The 23,404-nt window shown below is 55.3% G+C and overlaps 1 protein-coding gene across 1 annotated transcript in view; it reads left to right on the forward strand.

Annotated features, from left to right (window-relative positions):
• Positions 1–1,907: 1,907 nt before the first annotated feature.
• The window catches only part of LOC133356208 (regulator of G-protein signaling 7-like), a 56,264-nt gene continuing 34,767 nt past the window's right edge, over positions 1,908–23,404 (forward strand). The window contains exon 1 of the mRNA XM_061573585.1: positions 1,908–2,481. Coding sequence (XP_061429569.1) covers positions 2,416–2,481 — 66 coding nt within the window. The 5' untranslated portion in view covers positions 1,908–2,415. The remainder of the gene's footprint in view (positions 2,482–23,404) is intronic.

Here is a 23,404-nt window from a genome sequence, read left to right on the forward strand (position 1 = left end):
TTGAGGGGTGGAGGCGGAGCTAATTAAACATGGCGCTGTGCGATGGAGGAGGGGAAGGTAGGGGGGGGGGCTGTTGGGGGAAGGGGAGGGGCTGTGAGGGGAAGGTAGGGGGGGGGCTGTTGGGGGGGGGGGGCTGTTGGGGGAAGGGGAGGGGGTGAGAGACTCTGGGAAGGGGGGGTTTGGGGAAAAGGCGGGAATTTGGGGAGAGGCGGGGCTATGGGGGGGGCTGTGGGGGGGGGGCGGGGCTGTGGGGGAGGGGCGGGGCTGTGAGGAGGGGGTAGGGGCTCTGGGAAGCGGGGGGTATGGGGAAAAGGGGGGATGTGGGGAGGGGCGGGGCTGTGGGGGAGGGGCGGGGCTGTGGGGGAGGGGCGGGGCTGTGGGGGAGGGGCGGGGCTGTGGGGGAGGGGCGGGGCTGTGGGGGAGGGGCGGGGCTGTGGGGGAGGGGCGGGGCTGTGGGGGAGGGGCGGGGCTTCGCCCCCCTCACGGGACGTCTGAGACGCAGCTTGCTGCTGCTTCGTCTTCTTCCTTCGGCAGCGGAAACAACAGCAGCGGGCAGAGATGGATGGATGAATAAATACAGCAGACAGACACCCGTAGAGGTAGACACGGACCCGTGGGATACTCACCCTCGCATACAGAGAGATACACAGAGATACACACACGCGTACACCCCACCGTGTACAACACCCTGAAGCCCAGTCGCACACCACCCATATACTACTGACACCATCCCACAGCCTCTCTCACTCACACACGCGCACAGCAAACAAATCCCCCTCACGCATCTCACCTCACACCACACACACACCACACACACACCACACACACCACACACACACCTACACACACACCACACACACACCACACACACACCACACACACCTAACCACACGCCTCACACGCACCACACGCACCTCACCACACGCACCACACGCACCACACGCACACACTACACACCTCACCTCACACCCCACACTCACGTCACACACCACACTCACCTCACACACCACACACACTATACACACACTACACACCACACACACACACACCACACACACCACACACACACACACCACACACACACCACACCTCACACACCCACACACACACACCACACACACCACCCCACCACACACACACACCTCACTCACCTCACACCACACACACCACACACACACCACACCTCACACCACACACACCTCACACACACACCACACACCACTCACACACCACACACCACACACACACCACACACACCACGCCACACACACACACACCACACACACACACACCACACACACACACCACACACACACACCACACAACACACACACCTCACACACACACCTCACACACACAGCTCACTCCCTCACACCACACACACCACACACACACACCACACACACACCACACACCACGCCACACACACCACACACAGCTCACTCACCTCACACCACATAGACACACCACACCACCACACACACACACACACACACACACCACACACACCACAACACACCACACACCTCACACACACACCACACACCTCACACACACACCACACCACACACACACCACACACACACACACACCACACACCACACACCCACACACACACCACACACACACACACACCACACACACACCACACACACACACACCACACACACACACCACACACACACCACACACACCACACACACACACACACACACCACACACACCACACACACCACACACACACACACACCACACACACCACACACACACACCACACACACACCACACCACACACACACCACACACACCACACACACCACACACACACCACACCACACACACACCACACACACCACACACACACCACACCACACACACACCACACACACCACACACACACCACACCACACACACACCACACACACCACACACACACACCACACACACACCACACACACCACACACACCTCACGCACCTTGACACAGCCCACACTGACGCATGCAAATCAACATCACACCGTGACGGATGGAGCGCGTGGAGTCTGCACCACCATCACCACCACCATCGTCAGTACCACCACCGTCACCACCATCGTCACCACCACCACCACCACAGTCAGCATCAGCATCTCCGTGTCCCCACGCCTCTTAATTAACGACATCGTCCCATTCTGAAGTTGGGATCCTAGCTGGAATCGGGGGGTGAGGTGGGGGGGGGGGAGATCGGGTGGTCCGAATTTGGCGTCAAGGATCCCCGCCTGGGACGTGGCTGAGAAGGAGAGTGACGGAGCCGAGCACGGAGCGGCCGCGACCTGCGCGTGGTGGTGGTGGTGACGGTGGTGAGGGTGGTGGTGGTGGTGACGGTGGTGAGGGTGGTGGTGGTGGTGACGGTGGTGAGGGTGGTGGTGACGAGCCATGGCCCAAGGGAAACGCGGCGCCAGCTCAGCCGACGAGACCCCCAACACCATCGTGTACAGGAAGGTGAGGCGCCTCCTCCTCCACCACCTCACCACACTCCACCTCATTCACCCTCCACCACCTCACCACACTCCACCTCACCCCACACCGCCTCACCACTCAGCCTCACCCCACACCGCCTCACCGCACACCTCACTCACCACACACCGCCTCACCGCACGCCTGCTCACCCAACTCACCCCACTCAGCCTCACCCCGCACCGCCTCACCACACACCTCACTCACCACACACCTCACTCACCACACACCTCACTCACCACACACGCACGCCTGCTCACCACACACCGCCTCACCGCACGCCTGCTCACCACACACCGCCTCACCGCACGCCTGCTCACCACACACCGCCTCACCTCACTCACCACACACCGCACGCCTGCTCACCACTCACCACACACCGCACGCCTGCTCACCCAACTCACCCTCACCGGGTGCGGTCTCCAATCAAAATCTTCGCCCTCCTCGCGCGCCCCGACTGGACGGATCCACCAGAGACAAAGATCCCCCGTGTAGCCTCAACATACTGTTGGGGCAAGTGCCGTTAGCGAGCAGCACCTATGAAGGCCGGTGCCGTGGCACGCGAGGCGGTGGGTGGCCAGCACCACGCCCGACCGCCTTTGTCTCCCCAGTGGCGATGTTTTACACACCGCATCAGGTACTCATTTGAGGCTGAGTCGACCTAGGGGAGGCCCAGGACCGGTTCAGATAATCGTCACCGGTGTTTGGTGGCCGTGAGCGGGAATCGAACTCGGGTGGCCGGGTTCGTAGCGCGGCGTAGTTCGCCTGGACGAACCCACCACCACCACAGCCTCCACCACCACCACCACCACAGCCTCCACCACCACCACCATAGCCACCACCATAGCCTCCACCACCACCATAGCCTCCCCCACCACCACCATAGCCACCACCATAGCCTCCCCCACCACCATAGCCACCACCACCACCATAGCCTCCACCACCACAGCCTCCACCACCACCACCATAGCCTCCACCACCACCACCATAGCCTCCACCACCACCACCATAGCCTCCACCACCACCACCATAGCCTCCACCACCACCACAGCCTCCACCACCACCACCATAGCCTCCCCCACCACCACCACCACAGCCTCCACCACCACCACCATAGCCTCCCCCACCACCACCACCACAGCCTCTACCACCACCACCATAGCCTCCACCACCACAGCCTCCACCACCACCACCATAGCCTCCACCACCATAGCCTCCACCACCACCACCATAGCCTCCCCCACCACCACCACCATAGCCTCCACCACCACCACCACCATAGCCTCCACCACCACCACCATAGCCTCCACCACCACCACCACCACCACAGCCTCCACCACCACCACCATAGCCTCCACCACCACCACCATAGCCTCCCCCACCACCACCATAGCCTCCACCACCACCACCACCATAGCCTCCACCACCACCACCACAGCCTCCACCACCACCACCACAGCCTCCCCCACCACCACCACCATAGCCTCCACCACCACCACCACAGCCTCCACCACCACAGCCTCCACCACCACCACCACAGCCTCCACCACCATAGCCTCCACCACCACCACCACAGCCTCCACCACCATAGCCACCACCACCACAGCCTCCACCACCACCACAGCCTCCACCACCACAGCCTCCACCACCACCACCATAGCCTCCACCACCACCACCACCATAGCCACCACCACCACAGCCTCCCCCACCACCATAGCCACCACCACCACCACCATAGCCACCACCACCACCACAGCCTCCACCACCACCACCATAGCCACCACCACCACCATAGCCACCACCACAGCCTCCACCACCACCACCACAGCCTCCACCACCACCACCACAGTCTCCACCACCACCACCACAGCCTCCACCACCACCACCATAGCCTCCCCCACCACCACCACCACCACAGCCTCCACCACCACCACCATAGCCTCCACCACCACCACCATAGCCTCCACCACCACCACCACCACCACAGCCTCTACCACCACCACCATAGCCTCCCCCACCACCACCACCACCACAGCCTCCACCACCACCACCACCCACAGCCTCCCCCACCACCACCACCACCACAGCCTCCCCCACCACCACCACCACCACAGCCTCCACCACCACCACCATAGCCTCCACCACCACCACCACCACCACAGCCTCTACCACCACCACCATAGCCTCCCCCACCACCACCACCACAGCCTCCACCACCACCACCACCACAGCCTCCCCCACCACCACCACCACCACAGCCTCCCCACGTGTGTTTCGGGCTGTGTCGCGTGTTGGGCGCTCCATCAACAACAACGGCACTTGTTGAAGGAGCTGCCAACGGCACGTGGAGCGAAACGTCGGACGTCGTGCCAAATACAACACGCGTGCCGCGCAACCTCTAACAAAACCACACACACGCACACACACTACGGGAGGGCCGCAGAGTAAACAAACAGGTTGCTTGAACCCCCGGTGAACCCGGTCTGATCCAACTTGACCTGAACCAAGCCCGGGTTTTTGTTTTTAAAATCTGACCTCACTTGACCCCGACCCCACTTGACCCCGACCCCACACCCCCCGGTCCGGGCCCTGAGGTCCGTTCAACCGCCCCTCACGTCGCCCTCCAGCTTTCGAACTTTCTTCTGGCTGAACCCACCTCACCCGACCCCTTGACCTGACCCCTTGACCCGAGGCTTCTCTACACCGACGTAAAGTTACCCCATCATCACCGCCACCACCACCACCACGGTCTATCCACTGCGGGATGAAGGCCCCACTCTCACCCAGGCTTGTCGCCAGCTTCCACGCTCTCGCTACGCCACAAACCCCATCGGGCTCCATCTCATTGGCTCGTGTTTCCATGCATGGATGTTACAGTACGTTTGACTTCTTTCGCACCGTACGTAGCAGACCGCGCTAATCGGAGGTGCGGGGGAAGGACACGAATCTGAACGCGAGCAAAACTATTTTAAATAAAAATAATAAAATAATAAAAATAAAACATAATAAAATAATTCTCACGACGTTTCGGCCACAACGCAAGCAGCCGTCTTCAGACCTGTTCTCCACCTGAAGACGGCTGCTTGCGTTGTGGCCGAAACGTCGTGAGAATTATTAAATGTTTTATTTTTTATTATTTTATTATTTTCCTTCTACGTGACTTTACCAAAAGAACCAAGAAGATGAATCCCTGCAGTCACGAAAGCTTTAAATCGAAATTTATTTTAAAGAAATTAGTTTTCAATCGAGATGGTCTAAAAGTGCCTAGCTCCAGTGGCTTCCTCATATCGGATGTAAGAACGTTCCAGACGGCCGCGTCTGAAAGCGGCGTCTGAAAGCGTCGCTCGAAGCGGTGACCGCCGCCTTTGTTCGACGGCCGGCCAAAATCCGCTGCTACTGCGAGCGTGGCCGGAGTTCGTGTGGTTTATAGTCCCTGGACGAGATCAGCAAAGGTGGTTCTTTTGTGGCAGGCGCTCCGTGCGTGATGAGTGCGTGACCTTATACTGACGTATTCCATGCTTCGGCTGCAAACTCCGTCGTGAGTCTCTCAGCCATCGAGTAACCCAACCCTGAGGATCCGTGATGTGTCCCTGTTTATTCGGGGTCGCTGCGATGCCTCTTCACCCGCGAATGTTCTTAGCTATTATCTGACCCCCACATTAGGCATTGCCTGACCCTGACCGTGACCACATCTTAACGAGCTCACTCCCACCAATGGTCGAGTTATAATGGTATTGCTTTATGCCTTACTGGTAACCAGGTGAATGAACCTATCAAAACAAATCCGGTTTTTCCACGCGTACAGAAATGTCTGGCAAGTGCGTAACAACGTCGCTGTTCGCCGATTTTAACTTAGAATACGAAGGCAGCCGCGAAGGTGGTGAAATGGTGAGCGCTCTGGACTTGACAACTCGGAGGATGTCGGTTGGATTCCGTCTCCCGGCGTGGAAGCCGAAACAATGGGGTTTGAAATAGAAAGAGAGCGAGAGAATGCTGTGGTGCAGTTCAGTGATGTGCAGAGACGATAGGAGAATCACGTGGGTCCGTAGCTGCGAGTGGAAGGAATGAGCTCAAGAGGAAGGAGGCAGAAGGAGAGGTGGTGGTGGGGGGGGGGGGCGATGGTTCGCGATCGGATCTTGGTGGCCCCAGGAGTGGAGAGAGAGAGAGGTGGCGCAGGTCAGCGTGGAGAAGGTTGGCTATGACGGCAGACCCAACGTGAGTGGGACAAACGCGTGGAATGAGAAGAAGAAGATGACTTTATGATTATGCTTTGTTTATCTCGGAATTCTTCAACATGGGACCTGACAAGGTTTAGTTATTCGCACTGAGCTGGCAATGCCACTGCTGCTGCTGCTGCTTGTTGTGTGATCCCAATATGGGGAGTGGTGGGGCAGCGGTTAGCGCACTGCGCTACGAACCCGGTGACACAAGTTCCATTCCCGCTCACGGCCAGCGCCAGTGACAGAAATTATCTGAACCGGTCCTGGGGCTCTCCTAGGTCGACTCAGTCTCAAATGAGTCCCTGGTGCGGTGGGTAGTAAACATCGCCACTGGGGAGACAAAGGCGGTCGGGCGTCGTGCTGGCCACCCACCCACCCCCTCGTGTGCCGTGCCAGTCTTTATAGGTGCTCGCTAACAGCACTTGCCCCTACAGTCTGTTAAGGCTACACGGGGGTTCTTTGTCTTTGATCCCATTTGAGTAAGGGGCCGTCCATAAATGACGTCACTCACCTAGGGGGGGGGGTCAGACATTTGTGACGATGTGTGACGAGAGGGGGGGGGGTTTGAGAATCGTGACGTCACATCAAAATGCGCAACTTTAAATGAATATAGACAACACGTTCTACTTAATTAAATAGACTTTTTAATCAATGTTTTTCCTACAACATCAGAGTGTAGCGATATATTAAATACGCACTACAATGACAATAGTTTAAAGCGATTTGAAGCATGTTTTTTTGTGGGGGGGGGGGGGGGGGGCAGAGCTTTGTGACGTCATATTTGAGGGGGGGTCTGACTTTTTGTCACGCCGTGTGACGGTGGGGGGGGGGGGTCAAAAATCGTCCAAAATCGCGTGACGTCATTTATGGACGGCCCCTAATGGTTATCACACCGCCAGCCCAGCAATTGTTATAACAACACTAACTATTATAACAACACTAATTGTTATAACAACACTAATTGTTATAACAACACTAACTGTTATAACAACACTAACTGTTATAACAACACTAATTGTTATAACAACACTAACTGTTATAACAACACTAATTGTTATAACAACACTCCGACAACATCAGAGTGCAGGGCCACATTAAATACGCACTACAATGACAATAGTTTAAAGCGATTTGAAGCAAGTTTTATTTTGGGGGGGGGGGGGCAGAGCTTTATGACGTCATATTTGAGGAGGGGGGGTCTGACTTTTTGTGACGTCGTGTGACGAAGGGGGGGGGGGTCAAAAATCGTCCAAAATCGCGTGACGTCATTTATGGACGGCCCCTAAGTTGCAGTGGAGTCTCTGCACAATGGGATGTTCTGGCCAATACCAGTTCGTCACATCGTTCGTGTATTCCTTTAGCTACTGCGGGAACTCGGAGAACCACGGAGGAAACCCGCGCAGAACAGAGAGGAGAGAACTTCATTCTAGATTTGAAGTTTCCGTGACTGCGAGGATTCATACTCTCTATTTTATTCGGCAAAGTCACGTGGGTGAAAAATTATAATAAATTAAATCACGACGTTTCGGAAGCAAAACACGTTTCTTCATACGCCACGGCAATTTTACTGGAGCGGTTACACCTGATGACGGGGGCTTGTGTTGCTTCCGAATCGTCGTGATTTAATTTATGTATTTTTTTTTACCTACGTGACTTTACCGGAAAACCCCAAAGAGTAGGAGAGAACTTCACAAACCCCGCACAGAACGGCGTCACTCCACCCGGGTTAGGACTCGAACCGAGGTTCACCCTCTGGTGATGCCACTGCCCCGCCCGTTGTGTTTTTGATGAGGACACAAATCTTGTGGCCTCTAAGAGTGGCTGTACGCGTCGGGGCACGGTGAAACCTATCAAGTTCCTCAATGATTTTATTGAGTAAATGATTTATATTGGAGAAAAAAATTACATTGGGGGGGGGGGGAGGGGGAAATCGTTAAACAGTTGTACACTTAATGAATGGACTTGTACGTCGTGGTGGTGAGATGTTAACTACCTCGCCAGGTATGCAGGAGGTCGTTGGTTCGACACCGACCCTGACGCCTGCTGCTGCTGAATATTTGGAGTTTGCGGTGTCTCTCACCCCGTGGTCGCGTGGATTTTTCTCCGGTTCCTCCGGTTTTCCCCTCCACATTTAGAAGCGACATCACCACGCATTTAGATTATTTGGCCGCTACAAATTTACACGTGATGACGATGATGATGACAAGCCACTTCGTTGGGCAATCGTTTGTGATAGCCAGGGTCGCATCTGAAAAAGAGTCACGTAGATTAGTAGGGCCTTACCTGGTAAGATACAAATCGTGAAGCGTAATCAACCCCAGTGTAGGAGCATTGAGATTTGACGATTGATGGCAGGTCCAGTTTTCTGTCCCGTCTTCTCGCCTGTCTGTGGTTCTCTACCCTCCCACGCATGCTCTGTGCAACAACAAAATAAAAACCCCTACGGTGCGTGACACATTCTACTGCGGCGTTTTTAAGATGTGATTTGCATTCATAATTATATATATGTTTATACAGTATTTATTAATTATTGTTGTTAATAAGCTATTGCGCATTTTCGACATTTTTATGGGTTAATGAGAGGGATGAGCGTCTGCTGGAGTTCTCGGCCAGCAACAGAGACGTGAGAAAAATGAATAAGTTCACACGAAAAAAAAAATTGTAATGTGAGAATTATATTTGGATTCGAGCCCAGGAGAACGATATTGATCCGATGCTAACGGACAATCCCCAAGGCTGTCCGAGAGGTTTTTTCGTGTGTTCTCAACAAATTCGGCAACGGGAAACGATTACCGGGACCGGCGCGATGCGAGATGCATTTCAACGCAAACCAGGGATCGAGAGAGAGAGAGAGCGAGAGAGAGAGCGAAGAGAGATGGCGTAACGAAATCGCGGTGAGAAACCGAGATGGGGAACATCAAAAAATCCAGGTGCATGCATTTGGCCGCCAAAGTGCAACCTTCCAAAAGACGCGAACAGATGCTACCCTCTTGTTCACATACCCCCCCCGCCTCTCTCCCTCTCTCTCTCGCGAGTTCCCCCGTCTCGTCTCTTGGAGTCGTTCTTTCCTCCGGTTCCTTCTCGCGTTCTCCTCCCTCCTTCACGCGCACGGGCGATGCGGGAGCCAGCGGTGGCTACGAGATGTCAACTACCTCGCCTGGTGTGCAGGAGGTCATGGGGTTCGATGCCGACTCTGACACCCGCTGCTGTATATTCGGAATTTGCGTCTCTCTCTTATCATCATCAATGTGGCTACGAGATGTCAACTACCTCGCCTGGTGTGCAGGAGGTCATGGGGTTCGATCCCGACTCTGACGCTCGCTGCTGTATATTCGGAGTTTGCGTCTCTCTCTCATCATCATCAATGTGGCTACAAGATGTCAACTACCTCGCCTGGTGTGCAGGAGGTCATGGGGTTCGATCCCGACTCTGACGCTCGCTGCTGTATATTCGGAGTTTGCGTCTCTCTCTCATCATCATCAATGTGGCTACGAGATGTCAACTACCTCGCCTGGTGTGCAGGAGGTCATGGGGTTCGATGCCGACTCTGACGCCCGCTGCTGTTTATTCGGAGTTTGCGTCTCTCTCTCTCATCATCATCAATGTGGCTACGAGATGTCAGCTACCTCGCCTGGTGTGCAGGAGGTCATGGGGTTCGATCCCGACTCTGACACCCGCTGCTGTATATTCAGAGTTTGCGTCTCTCTCTCATCATCATCAATGTGGCTACGAGATGTCAACTACCTCGCCTGGTGTGCAGGAGGTCATGGGGTTCGATCCCGACTCTGACGCTCGCTGCTGTATATTCGGAGTTGGCGTCTCTCTCTCATCATCATCAATGTGGCTACGAGATGTCAACTACCTCGCCTGGTGTGCAGGAGGTCATGGGGTTCGATGCCGACTCTGACACCCGCTGCTGTATATTTGCAGTTTGCGTGTCTCTCTCTCATCATCATCATCACGGTGGCTAAGCGATGTTAACTACCTCGCCTGGTGTGCAGGAGGTCATGGGGTTCGATGCCGACTCTGACGCCCGCTGCTGTATATTTGGAGTTTGTGTCTCTCTCTCTCGTCATCATCATCATCACGGTGGCTAAGAGATGTTAACTACCTCGCCTGGAGTACAGGAGGTCATGGTACTCGATCCCGACTCTGATGCTCGCTGCTGTATATCTGGAGTTTGTGTCTCTCTCATCATCATCATCACGGTGGCTAGGAGATGTTGACAGCCTCGCCTGGTGTACAGGAGGTCATGGTACTCGATCCCGACTCTGATGCTCGCTGCTGTATATCTGGAGTTTGTGTCTTTCTCTCATCATCATCATCATCACGGTGGCTAGGAGATGTTGACAGCCTCGCCTGGAGTACAGGAGGTCATGGTACTCGATCTCGACTCTGACGCCCGCTGCTGTATATTCGGAGTTTGCGTCTCTCTCATCATCATCACGGTGGCTAAGAGATGTTAACTACCTCGCCTGGTGTGCAGGAGATCGTGGGGTTCGATCCCGACTCTGATGCCCGCTGCTGTATATTTGCAGTTTGCGTGTCTCTCTCTCATCATCATCATCCCGGTGGCTAAGCGATGTTAACTACCTCGCCTGGTGTGCAGGAGGTCATGGGGTTCGATGCCGACTCTGATGCTTGCTGCTGTATATTTGGAGTTTGTGTCTCTCTCTCTCTCTCATCATCATCATCACGGTGGCTAAGAGATGTTAACTACCTCGCCTGGAGTACAGGAGGTCATGGTACTCGATCCCGACTCTGATGCTCGCTGCTGTATATTTGCAGTTTGCGTGTCTCTCTCTCATCATCATCATCATCACGGTGGCTAAGAGATGTTAACTACCTCGCCTGGAGTACAGGAGGTCATGGTACTCGATCCCGACTTTGATGCTCGCTGCTGTATATTTGCAGTTTGCATGTCTCTCTCTCATCATCATCATCATCACGGTGGCTAAGAGATGTTAACTACCTCGCCTGGTGTGCAGGAGGTCGTGGGGTTCGATGCCGACTCTGACGCCTGCTGCTGTATATTTGGAGTTTGTGTCTCTCTCATCATCATCACGGTGGCTAGGAGATGTTGACAGCCTCGCCTGGTGTACAGGAGTAATTTTTACAGGCGACTTATACATCTGAATTATTATGTATTATTGTTATTTTCGCCGATAGTGTGCAACTCAATTGCCTGCAACTGCTTCGTCGAGTGGGTAGCCGGATTATTACGGTGCAGCTTTTCATTGACACTGGGCACACCTTTTGGGGGTGCGTCTTGAGCTCCGGCAGAGTCTTGTGCCACGGCGACCATCTCGGTCGTGTTAACCGCAGGGGATAGTAATAGCAACAGGGGATAGACTCATTGCAATGATCGTTAACGGCGTTGTTTGGGTTGACGGATGATACCGTCTGTGGTGTAATGTCGAGCAGACTGGGCTTGCAAGCTCATACGTCTGTAACAGCAGCTACTTTAGTTAAGTCGGTGTTATTACACTCGTGGTAGCTGCTATAATAAAGTCAATGTTATTAGACGAGTGGTAGGGAGGCCGTATGGGCCCCAGTGCAGTTACACTGCCTGCACACCACTGAGCGTGCCCCCCCCCCCCCCACCGTAAGTCCTGTCTCGAGGTCTCCCGCAGTGACCCTCGTCCAGCGAGCACCGCTGTCACAGCTCTCGTCGTCCGTCTACCGGGGTCGGGGTGACGGAAGCACCTCTCTCTGTCTCAGGCTCCCCTACACAGAGACCCACAGATTCACATAGAGACCCGTAGACTCACACAGAGACCTACAGAAACCCGCAGATTCACACAGAGACCCGCAGATTCACACAGAGACCCGTAGACTCACACAGAGACCCGTAGACTCGCACAGAGACCCGTAGACTCACACAGAGACCCGTAGACTCGCACAGAGACCCGTCGACTCACACAGAGACCCGTAGACTCACACAGAGACCTACAGACTCACACAGAGACCTACATACTCACACAGAGACCCGCAGATTCACACAGAGACCCGTAGACTTACACAGAGACCCGTAGACTCGCACAGAGACCCGTATACTCACACAGAGACCGATAGACTCACACAGACCCACAGATTCACACAGAGACCTACAGACTCGCACAGAGACCCGTAGACTCACACAGAGACCCGTAGACTCACAGAGAGACCCGTAGACTCACAGAGAGACATACAGACTCACACAGAGACCCGTAGATTTACACAGAGACCTACAGACTCACACAGAGACTCATAGACTCACACAGAGACCCGCAGATTCACACAGAGACCCATAGACTTACACAGAGACCCGTAGACTCGCACAGAGACCGATAGACTCACACAGACCCACAGATTCACACAGAGACCTACAGACTCGCACAGAGACCCGTAGACTCACACAGAGACCCGTAGACTCACACAGAGACCCGTAGACTCACACAGAGACCCGTAGACTCACACAGAGACCCGTAGACTCACAGAGAGACCCGTAGACTCACAGAGAGACCTACAGACTCACACAGAGACTCATAGACTCACACAGAGACCCGCAGATTCACACAGAGACCCATAGACTTACACAGAGACCCGTAGACTCGCACAGAGACCCGTATACTCACACAGAGACCGATAGACTCACACAGACCCACAGATTCACACAGATACCTACAGACTCGCACAGAGACCCGTAGACTCACAGAGAGACTTACAGACTCACACAGAGACCTACAGACTCACACAGAGACCCGTAGACTCACAGCGAGACCTACATACTCACACAGAGACCCGTAGATTCACACAGACCCATAGACTTACACAGAGACCTACATACTCACACAGAGACCTACAGACTCACACAGAGACTCATAGCCTCGGCAAAAGTCCAATAGGCTCACATAGAGGACCCATACACTCACACAGACCCTTAGACCAATAGACCCATATGAGGATGTACAGATTCACACAGAGCTGGAAAGATTCACGTAGAGACCTATAGATTCACATAGAGACCCATAGATGAACACAGAAACTCACAGACGTATAAAGACGCATAGTTTCAAATACAGAGCCATAGATTCACAGAGACCCATAGACTCAGACGGATACCGATAGATTCACACAAAGACCGAAACATTCAAACAGAGACCCTTAGACTCGATTCGATGTCCCGGCGTGCCAGCTGAAGCAATAGGGAAAGTTTCTTAACCCCCCCCACCTCTCCCCCCCCCCATCCACCGCCTCTGTTAGTCTGTGATGCGCACGCCACGTGTGCTGGGGTCAAGGGTGGGCCCTGCCACCTCTCCCCCCTTCACGCACTTGCCACGAGCACCTCCGCTCGGCACGGCTGGCGACCTACGGTGCGAAACAAGTTCACCGCACGTGCGAGACAGCTGGCCGGCGTGGAAGAGTAGGCCAATTACCCTTGAGGGCAGTGGTCCGGAGGCCATCGGTTGTTTGTCCGCAGGACCGTGAGCCCGCAGGAATAGTCGCAGATTGAAAGAGTTTATTTATTAGATTATCACTCCGGCTTTCGCGAACAATTGTATCCATGATCGAGGTTTTTGCGTGAGATCGCGTGAATGTGATTGTGTCGTCAAACTCGCCGCCACCCCACACAGCCAATGAGTAAGGTTTGTTTACGTGATAAACCTTACTAACCACGTGACACACCTTGATACTTGGATTATGTCGGGTGGTTGCAGGTGTAACTACACGTTTATATTGACTCGATCTAACCCAACAACCTTTTATCTATGATTTTCTTTATTTGCAGATTGTGTTTTTTTAATCTTCACAAAACTTTAGGTTTTCTGCTGTGTGGTGGCGTGCGCGGCAATATTTTGAGGGTCGGCGGTGGAGAGGTTGGGTAACCGGGGCAGGTTGGGTAACCGGGGCAGGTTGGGTAACTGGGGCAGGTTGGGTAACCGGGGCAGGTTGGGTCACCGGGGGAGGTTGGGTAACCGGGGCAGGTTGGGTCACCGGGGCAGGTTGGGTAACCGGGGCAGGTTAGGTAACCGGAGGAGGTTGGGTAACCGGGGCAGGTTGGGTAACCGGGGCAGGTTGCGTAACCGGGGCAGGTTGGGTAACCGGGCAGGTTGGGTAACCGGGGCAGGTTGGGTAACCGGGGCAGGTTGGGTAACCGGGGCAGGTTGGGTAACCGGGGCAGGTTGGGTAACCGGGGCAGGTTGGGTAACCGGGGCAGGTTGGGTCACCGGGGCAGGTTAGGTAACCGGAGGAGGTTGGGTAACCGGGGCAGGTTGCTTAACCGGGGCAGGTTGGGTAACCGGGGCAGGTTGGGTAACCGGGGCAGGTTGGGTAACCGGGGCAGGTTGGGTAACCGGGGCAGGTTAGGTAACCGGAGGAGGTTGGGTAACCGGGGCAGGTTGGGTAACCGGGGCAGGTTGCGTAACCGGGGCAGGTTGGGTAACCGGGGCAGGTTGGGTAACCGGGGCAGGTTGGGTAACCGGGGCAGGTTGGGTAACCGGGCAGGTTGGGTAACCGGGGCAGGTTGGGTAACCGGGGCAGGTTGGGTAACCGGGGCAGGTTGGGTCACCGGGGGAGGTTGGGTAACCGGGGCAGGTTAGGTAACCGGGGGAGGTTGCTTAACCGGGGCAGGTTAGGTAACTGGGGAGGTTGGGTAACCGGGGCAGGTTGGGTAACCGGGGCAGGTTGGGTAACCGGGGCAGGTTGGGTAACCGGGGCAGGTTGGGTAACCGGGGCAGGTTGCTTAACCGGGGCAGGTTGCTTAACCGGGGCAGGTTGCTTAACCGGGGCAGGTTGCTTAACCGGGGCAGGTTGCTTAACCGGGGCAGGTTGGGTAACCGGGGCAGGTTGGGTAACCGGGGCAGGTTGCTTAACCGGGGCAGGTTGCTTAACCGGGGCAGGTTGCTTAACCGGGGCAGGTTGGGTAACCGGGGCAGGTTGGGTAACCGGGGCAGGTTGCTTAACCGGGGCAGGTTGCTTAACCGGGGCAGGTTGCTTAACCGGGGCAGGTTGCTTAACCGGGGCAGGTTGGGTAACCGGGGCAGGTTGCTTAACCGGGGCAGGTTGCTTAACCGGGGCAGGTTGCTTAACCGGGGCAGGTTAGGTAACCGGGGCAGGTTGCTTAACCGGGGCAGGTTGCTTAACCGGGGCAGGTTGGGTAACCGGGGCAGGTTGCTTAACCGGGGCAGGTTGCTTAACCGGGGCAGGTTGCTTAACTGGGGCAGGTTGGGTAACCGGGGCAGGTTGGGTAACCGGGGCAGGTTGCTTAACCGGGGCAGGTTGCTTAACCGGGGCAGGTTGCTTAACCGGGGCAGGTTGGGTAACCGGGGCAGGTTGCTTAACCGGGGCAGGTTTCTTAACCGGGGCAGGTTGCTTAACCGGGGCAGGTTAGGTAACCGGGGCAGGTTGCTTAACCGGGGCAGGTTGCTTAACCGGGGCAGGTTGGGTAACCGGGGCAGGTTGCTTAATCGGGGCAGGTTGCTTAACCGGGGCAGGTTGCTTAACCGGGGCAGGTTAGGTAACCGGGGCAGGTTGGGTAACCGCCGCTACAGAGGCCTCTCCTGCGGTCCAGCTGGGACGCGCGTCCGCCAGCAGTGGCGTGAGCGAGACGTTGCGGGGGGGGCGGGGGGGCCTGCGGCCTTTTCCGCCCTCTGTCCCACGGAGACCACAGCCGGGCGTCTCGTTGACACCCCCTGGGGCACCGCGTGGGCGCGTGGAAGGGACCCGTGAAAGAGAGGGAAGACGTCCAGGCAAGGGAATGGCTTTGACGACGAGATCGGTGTCGCCGGAAAGACGGGCACTACTTCAGAATGAGAATATTGATTTACAGTGTCAGCAGATGTGCAGGAGGGGTACGGGGTAAGAACGTAGCAGCAACAACAAACAACTATGATACATGTGTAGTGAGTCCAACTGAGTTGCAGACGTTGTCTTGGGAGCAACACTATTTATTATATCAACTCAGCACAACATCACGTAACCTACACTGTTTTATAAAGGTTTAGAGATGGGCGGGGCAGCTCATGTTAATGTAGGAGTGAGCAGGAGAGAGAAAATGTGCTTGTAAATGTAAGTATCATGGTGTAAGGAGTTGGTTGTGTTCTCGTAAAAGCCAAATTTAAACGCGTGTCTCCCGAGCTTCGAGGATCGATGTCAATCAAATAATCGATGCCTCCTCGAATCCCCACAAGATGACCTCCGCCACCTTCGTGCATTGCATTTTTGTTCCGCTTACCGCCGTCGCTTTGATTGTCGATCGCCGATCTTGGCCGCGAGAATCAGCGGCTGGTCCTCACCACCCGGGGCGAGCGCTGAAACGTGCACGAACTTTGCGCGACAAACGCTCGTGCAGGTCACAACACTGAGCGGTCATCTGGTTGGGTCGGGTGGTGGAGGGCCTCGGCCACACACCGGTGTGACCGGAGAGAGATCCGTAGCCTGGCAGAGGTTGGGTTGCGATTAAAGGGGCTTCTCAAGTTTAGCGAGGCGGTGTTCACGGCCCCGGTCACCAATGACTCCCCCATCCCCCCTCTCCATCCTCTCTCTAGGCCCCTGCGTGTCCCCTCTCTTACCCCCTTACGCAGTCTCCCCATGGACTCTCTGCACGTTATAGGGTCGCACTCGTTACACACGAGGCGCTTGCCGCAAATGAACCACGATGCCCTTTGCTGATCTCGTCAAAGAGCGATAAACCATCATCACGCCAATTCCGCTCATCCTCTCAGCAGCAGCAGTGGCGGCGCTTGCGGACGCGCTTCTGCGACCGTCTGGAACGCTCTTCCTTCCGATATTATGGCACCACTGGGAGCTCCGCACATTTAAATCATCTCGATTGAAAATGTATTTCTTTAGAACTGCTTTTGGTGTTTAGTTTCTTGGCTACGTATGGCGCGAAAGAAGTTCAACATACACACATAGAATCGTGGATTCACACTGAATAGATGGCGGGTAGCTGGTCGACCCGAGAAGAGGGAGGCCTCAGCCAGAGTGAGTGGTGAACTGGATGTGGTGTTCTGGGTGCAAAAGTGTGTTGTGGGTCACCGACCAGGACAGTCTAAGTTCACCTCCCCATCTCTCCACCGAGCCCCCGTCCGCCACATTTCTTTCAAGCACTCTCTCCTTCCTTTACCCGCTCCCTCCCTCACCCCCTCCATCTCTCTCACCATCTCTCTCCTCCCTCCCTCATCCCTCCATCTCTCTCGCCATCTCTCTCCTCCCTCCCTCACCCCTCCATCTCTCTCGCCATCTCTCGCCTCCCTCCCTAATCCATCTCTCTCATCCTCCCTCCTCATTCTCGTCACCTCTCTTCCATCTCTCCCCCCCCCCCATCCCCACGTGCAGTGCTCTCTCTTCTCTCTACGCGGCACGCGTGCTGCATACAGATGTGCGGCACACAGATGTACGGCACGCACGCGCCATCGCCACCACCGCCACCACCATCGCCACCATCACCACGATCACCAGCATAAACGAACGTCACCTTTATCACCAACATCAAAGACAAAGATCCCCCGTGTAGCACGGCACACGAGGGGGTGAGTGGCCAGTACCACGCCCCGGCCGTCTTTGTCTCCCCAGTGGCGATGTTTACACACCGCACCAGGTACTCATTTGAGGCTAAGTCGACCTAGGGGACGCCCAAGACCGGTTCCGATAATCGTCACTGGTGTTGACCGTGAGTAGGAATTGAACTCGGGTCGCCGGGTTTGTAGCGCAGCGCGCTAACCGCTACACCACCGCTCCCCTCTATCACCAACACCAAAGACAAAAACAAAGACATCACTACCATCATCACCTCCATCAACACCATCACCTCAATAACCAACATCACCATCACTACCATCATCACCACCTTCACCAACATCACCACCAAACATCACCATCATCGTCAACATCACCACCAACATTACTTCCCATCACCAACATCCTCCCCATATCGGGGGCTCCCAGAGGCAAATACCGCCATTGAACATCGACTCGTGTCACTGCCACGTGTTGGGATGGAGCTCTCTGCTGATGAGTCGTAATGACGACGAAACCGGTCCCCGGTCGAGTGCACGTGTCACTGCCACGTGTTGGGATGGAGATCTTTGTTGATGAGTCGTAATGACGACGAAACCGGTCCCCGGTCGAGTGCTCGTGTCACTGCCACATTTTGGGATGGAGCTCTCTGCTGATGAGTCGTAATGACGACGAAACCGGTCCCCGGTCGAGTGCACGTGTCACTGCCACGTGTTGGGATGGAGATCTTTGTTGATGAGTCGTAATGACGACGAAACCGGTCCCCGGTCGAGTGCTCGTGTCACTGCCACATTTTGGGATGGAGCTCTCTGCTGATGAGTCGTAATGACGACGAAACCGGTCCCCGGTCGAGTGCACGTGTCACTGCCACGTGTTGGGATGGAGATCTTTGTTGATGAGTCGTAATGACGACGAAACCGGTCCCCGGTCGAGTGCTCGTGTCACTGCCACATTTTGGGATGGAGCTCTCTGCTGATGAGTCGTAATGACGACGAAACCGGTCCCCGGTCGAGTGCTCGTGTCACTGCCACATTTTGGGATGGAGATCTTTGCTGATGAGTCCGAATGACGACGAAACCGTCCCCCAGTCGAGTCCACGTGTCACTGTCACATGTTGGCATGGAGGTCTTTGCTGATGAGTCGTAATGATGACAAAACCGGTCCCCACTCAAGTCCACGTGTCACTGCCACATTTTGGGATGGAAGTCTTTGCTGATGAGTCGTAATGACGACGAAACCGGTCCCCACTCGAGTCCTCGTGTCACTGTCGGGGATCGGTGGTTTCACACGAGGTGGTGGCCACACAGAGTTCAGTTCTTTTGACGTCGTGGTCTGGATGAAGGCTGAGCAGTTACTCATTTGAGGCTGAGTCGACCTAGGAGAAGTCTCCACACCGGTTCAGATATTCACGACTGATGTTAGCAGTGAGCGGTGAATCGAACTCGGGACGCTGGGTTCGTTTGCTGTCCCTCCCCCCACCTCCGATTGGCACGGTCGGCTATGTACGGCGCGAAAGAAGTTCAACACGTGTACATACGTAGCACGCTAAGCGCTGCACCGCCGCTCCCCCATTGACGCGCGCGCACTCTTTGCACCGGTACACGGTGTAACTTTACATTATTAACAATAAAGGCACGTTTGTTCATATATATATATGTCCCGTTGCCAATTTTGGACAAAAAACTACACGGATCACGGCACGGGAATAGGCAGGCCGTGTGGTGACAGCCATAGCTTTTGGGTCACGGGTTTTGTACTGTTGACGAAACAATGTAATCCCACGTCGTGGTTTTTTTGTGTTTGTCCTGTACAGCTTTCGGTTGTTCCGCTTGTGGTCCTAAACTTGTTTTTTTCATGCCGCTTTATTTACGTATCATTTATTAAAAAGACCTACAGAGCTCACAGCGGGCCTTACCTGGTAAAATAAAAACAATTCCCGCACCTCCGATTAGCAAGGTTGGCTACGTACGGTGCGAAAGAGGTTCAATTTACATTCGTGCAGAAATAGTTTCCTTTGTTTAATCTCGACCATCGAACGTCATCGTCGCCTCTCGCCGTGACGACGTTTCCTGCCCAGTCACCTGTACGTGTGTGTGTGACTGTGTGTGTGTGTACGTGTGTGTGTACGTGTGTGACTGTGTGTGTGTGTACGTGTGTGTGTACGTGTGTGTGTGACTGTGTGTGCGTGTGTACGTGTGTGTGTGTACGTGTACGTGTGTGTGTGTACGTGTGTGTGTACGTGCGTGTGCGACGTGTGTGTACGTGCGTGTGTGTACGTGCGTGTGTGTACGTGCGCGTACGTGCGTGTGTGTACGTGCGTGTGTACACGTGCGTGTGTGCGTGCGTGTGTGAGTGTGTGTGTACGTGCGTGTGTGTGTGACTGTGTGTGTACGTGCGTGTGTGTACGTGCGTGTGTGTACGTGTGTGTACGTGTGTGTACGTACGTGTGTGTGTGACTGTGTACGTGTGTGTGTGACTGTGTACGTGTGTGTACGTGCGTGTGTGTGTGTACGTGTGTGTACGTGCGTGTGTGTACGTGCGTGTGTGTACGTGTGTGTACGTGCGTGTGTGACTGTGTGTGTGTACACGTGTGTGTGTACGTGCGTGTGTGAGTGTGTGTGTACGTGCGTGTGTGTGTGACTGTGTGTGTGTGTGTACGTGCGTGTGTGTACGTGTGTGTACGTGCGTGTGTGTACGTGCGTGAGTGTACGTGTGTGTGTATGTGTACGTGCGTGTGTGTACGTGTGTGTACGTACGTGTGTGTGTGACTGTGTGTGTGTGTAGGTGCTCGCTAACATCACTTGCCCCTACAGTCTGTTCAGGCTATACGGGGGATCTTTATCTTTGTGTGTACGTGCGTGTGTGTACGTGCGTGTGTGTACGTGCGTGTGTGACTGTGTGTGTGTAGCGGTTAGCGCGTGGCGCTACAAACCTGATGACCCGGGTTCGATTCCCGCTCACGGCCCACGCCGGTGACAATTATCTGAACCGGTCCTGGGCCTCCCCTAGGTCGACTCAGCCTCAAATGAGTACCCGGTGCGGTGTGTAGTAAACATCGCCGCTGTGGAGACAAAGGCGACCGGTCGTGGTGCTGGCCACCCACCCCCTCGTGTGCCGTGCCGGCCTTCATAGGTGCTACTCGCGAACAGCACTTGCCCCAACAGTCTGTTGCAGGCTACACGGGGGAGCTTTGTCTCTTGTGCGCATGTCCCTCCGCCATGCGCGTTGTAGGTCGAAGATCACGTGACACGCGCGCGTCTGCGTGGCCATGCGCCCATCGGGCACAGCGAACGCTTTTCATTCATTCCCGTTTGCCCTTTAATAAACTTTGGCTAAACTTTCTATTTTTGTTTATTTAACTTACCAGGTAAGGTCCAACGAGATACGTAGCTCTTGTTTCAGAAGCAACCTGCACGCAAATGAGAGCTCGACGAAGCGGCGTATCGTGTTGGAATGTTCAGCAGCACAAATCATTTAAACGCGTGACGTTGATTCTAAGTGTGTTGGGAAAAAAAAATCGGAGGACGCGGAGATAAAAACCACGCGACCACGGGGAGGGAAAACACTCCGACTCCAAATACAGCAGCAGGCGTCAGGGTCGGGATCAAATGCACGACCTCCTGTATACCAGGCGAGGTAGTTAACATCTCCTAGCCACCGTGATGATGAGAGAGAGACACGCAAACTCCTAATATACAGCAGCAGGCATTGTCAGGGTCAGGAACGAACCCACGACCTCCTGTATACCAGGCGAGGTAGTTAACATCTCATAGCCACCGTGGCACCCCGAATATATTATGCATCGCGGGATCGTGAGAATTGGCTCTGTGAGGCCTTCATCCAGCAGCGGATTGACCACGTCCGATGATGACGATGATGATGATGGTGGTGGTGGTGCTCTATACTGGTGCCTGTCAAATAAATGCGTCGCGGATGAATGAGGTGAGATGGCCGAGGGCTCTTCTCATTCAAGCTCCTCCGGCTTAATACAACGAGACTCTCATTGATGATTCTGCTCATTCACTCTGCAAGCAGTCCCAGTGAGTCATCGATTTACTTTTGCAGATGGATAGAGAGGGAGGGAGAGAGGGAGGCTTGGAGGAGGAGAGAGAGGGACGGACATGGAGATACATGGAGGGACGAGTGAGAGAGATGGGGGCAGAGAGTGAAGGGAGGATTAATTGTGCGAGATGCATCAGAATCTGAATGTTCATTCATCCTGGAGGGATCCGATGAGCTATGAAGATCTTTCTTCACAGATACCCAGTAGGGGCGGGCTACAATATTACATCATGGAGGGGAGAGGGAGAGAGGCATGAAGAAGCGTGAAGAGGGGTAGGTGAGAGGGGGGCGTGGTGGTGGAGGATGATGAAGAGGGGTAGGTGAGAGGGGGGCGTGGTGGTGGAGGATGATGAAGAGGGTTAGGTGAGAGGGAGGCGTGGTGGATGATGACGAGGGGTAGGTGAGAGGGGGGCGTGGTGGTGGAGGATGATGAAGAGGGGTAGGTGAGAGGGGGGCGTGGTGGAGGAGGATGATGAAGAGGGGTAGGTGAGAGGGGGGCGTGGTGGGGGAGGATGATGAAGAGGGGTAGGTGAGAGGGGGCGTGGTGGAGGAGGATGATGAAGTGGGGTAGGTGAGAGGGGGGCGTGGTGGAGGAGGATGGTGAAGAGGGGTAGGTGAGAGGGAGGCGTGGTGGGGGAGGATGATGAAGAGGGGTAGGTGAGAGGGGGGCGTGGTGGAGGAGGATGGTGAAGAGGGGTAGGTGAGAGGGAGGCGTGGTGGGGGAGGATGATGAAGAGGGGTAGGTGAGAGGGGGCGTGGTGGAGGAGGAGGATGAAGAGGGGTAGGTGAGAGGGAGGCGTGGTGGAGGAGGGGGGTGAAGAGGGGTAGGTGAGAGGGGGGCGTGGTGGAGGAGGATGATGAAGAGGGGTAGGTGAGAGGGGGGCGTGGTGGTGGAGGATGATGAAGAGAGGGGTAGGTGAGAGGGGGGCGTGGTGGTGGAGGATGATGAAGAGAGGGGTAGGTGAGAGGGGGGCGTGGTGGAGGAGGGGGATGAAGAGGGGTAGGTGAGAGGGGGGCGTGGTGGGGGAGGATGATGAAGAGGGGTAGGTGAGAGGGAGGCGTGGTGGAGGAGGATGATGAATAGAGGGGTAGGTGAGAGGGGGGCGTGGTGGAGGAGGGGGGTG

Source organism: Lethenteron reissneri, chromosome 53, assembly GCF_015708825.2.
Source record: "Lethenteron reissneri isolate LAM-NWPU_2019-01 chromosome 53, ASM1570882v1, whole genome shotgun sequence".
Classification (NCBI taxonomy): Eukaryota; Metazoa; Chordata; class Hyperoartia; order Petromyzontiformes; family Petromyzontidae; genus Lethenteron; species Lethenteron reissneri.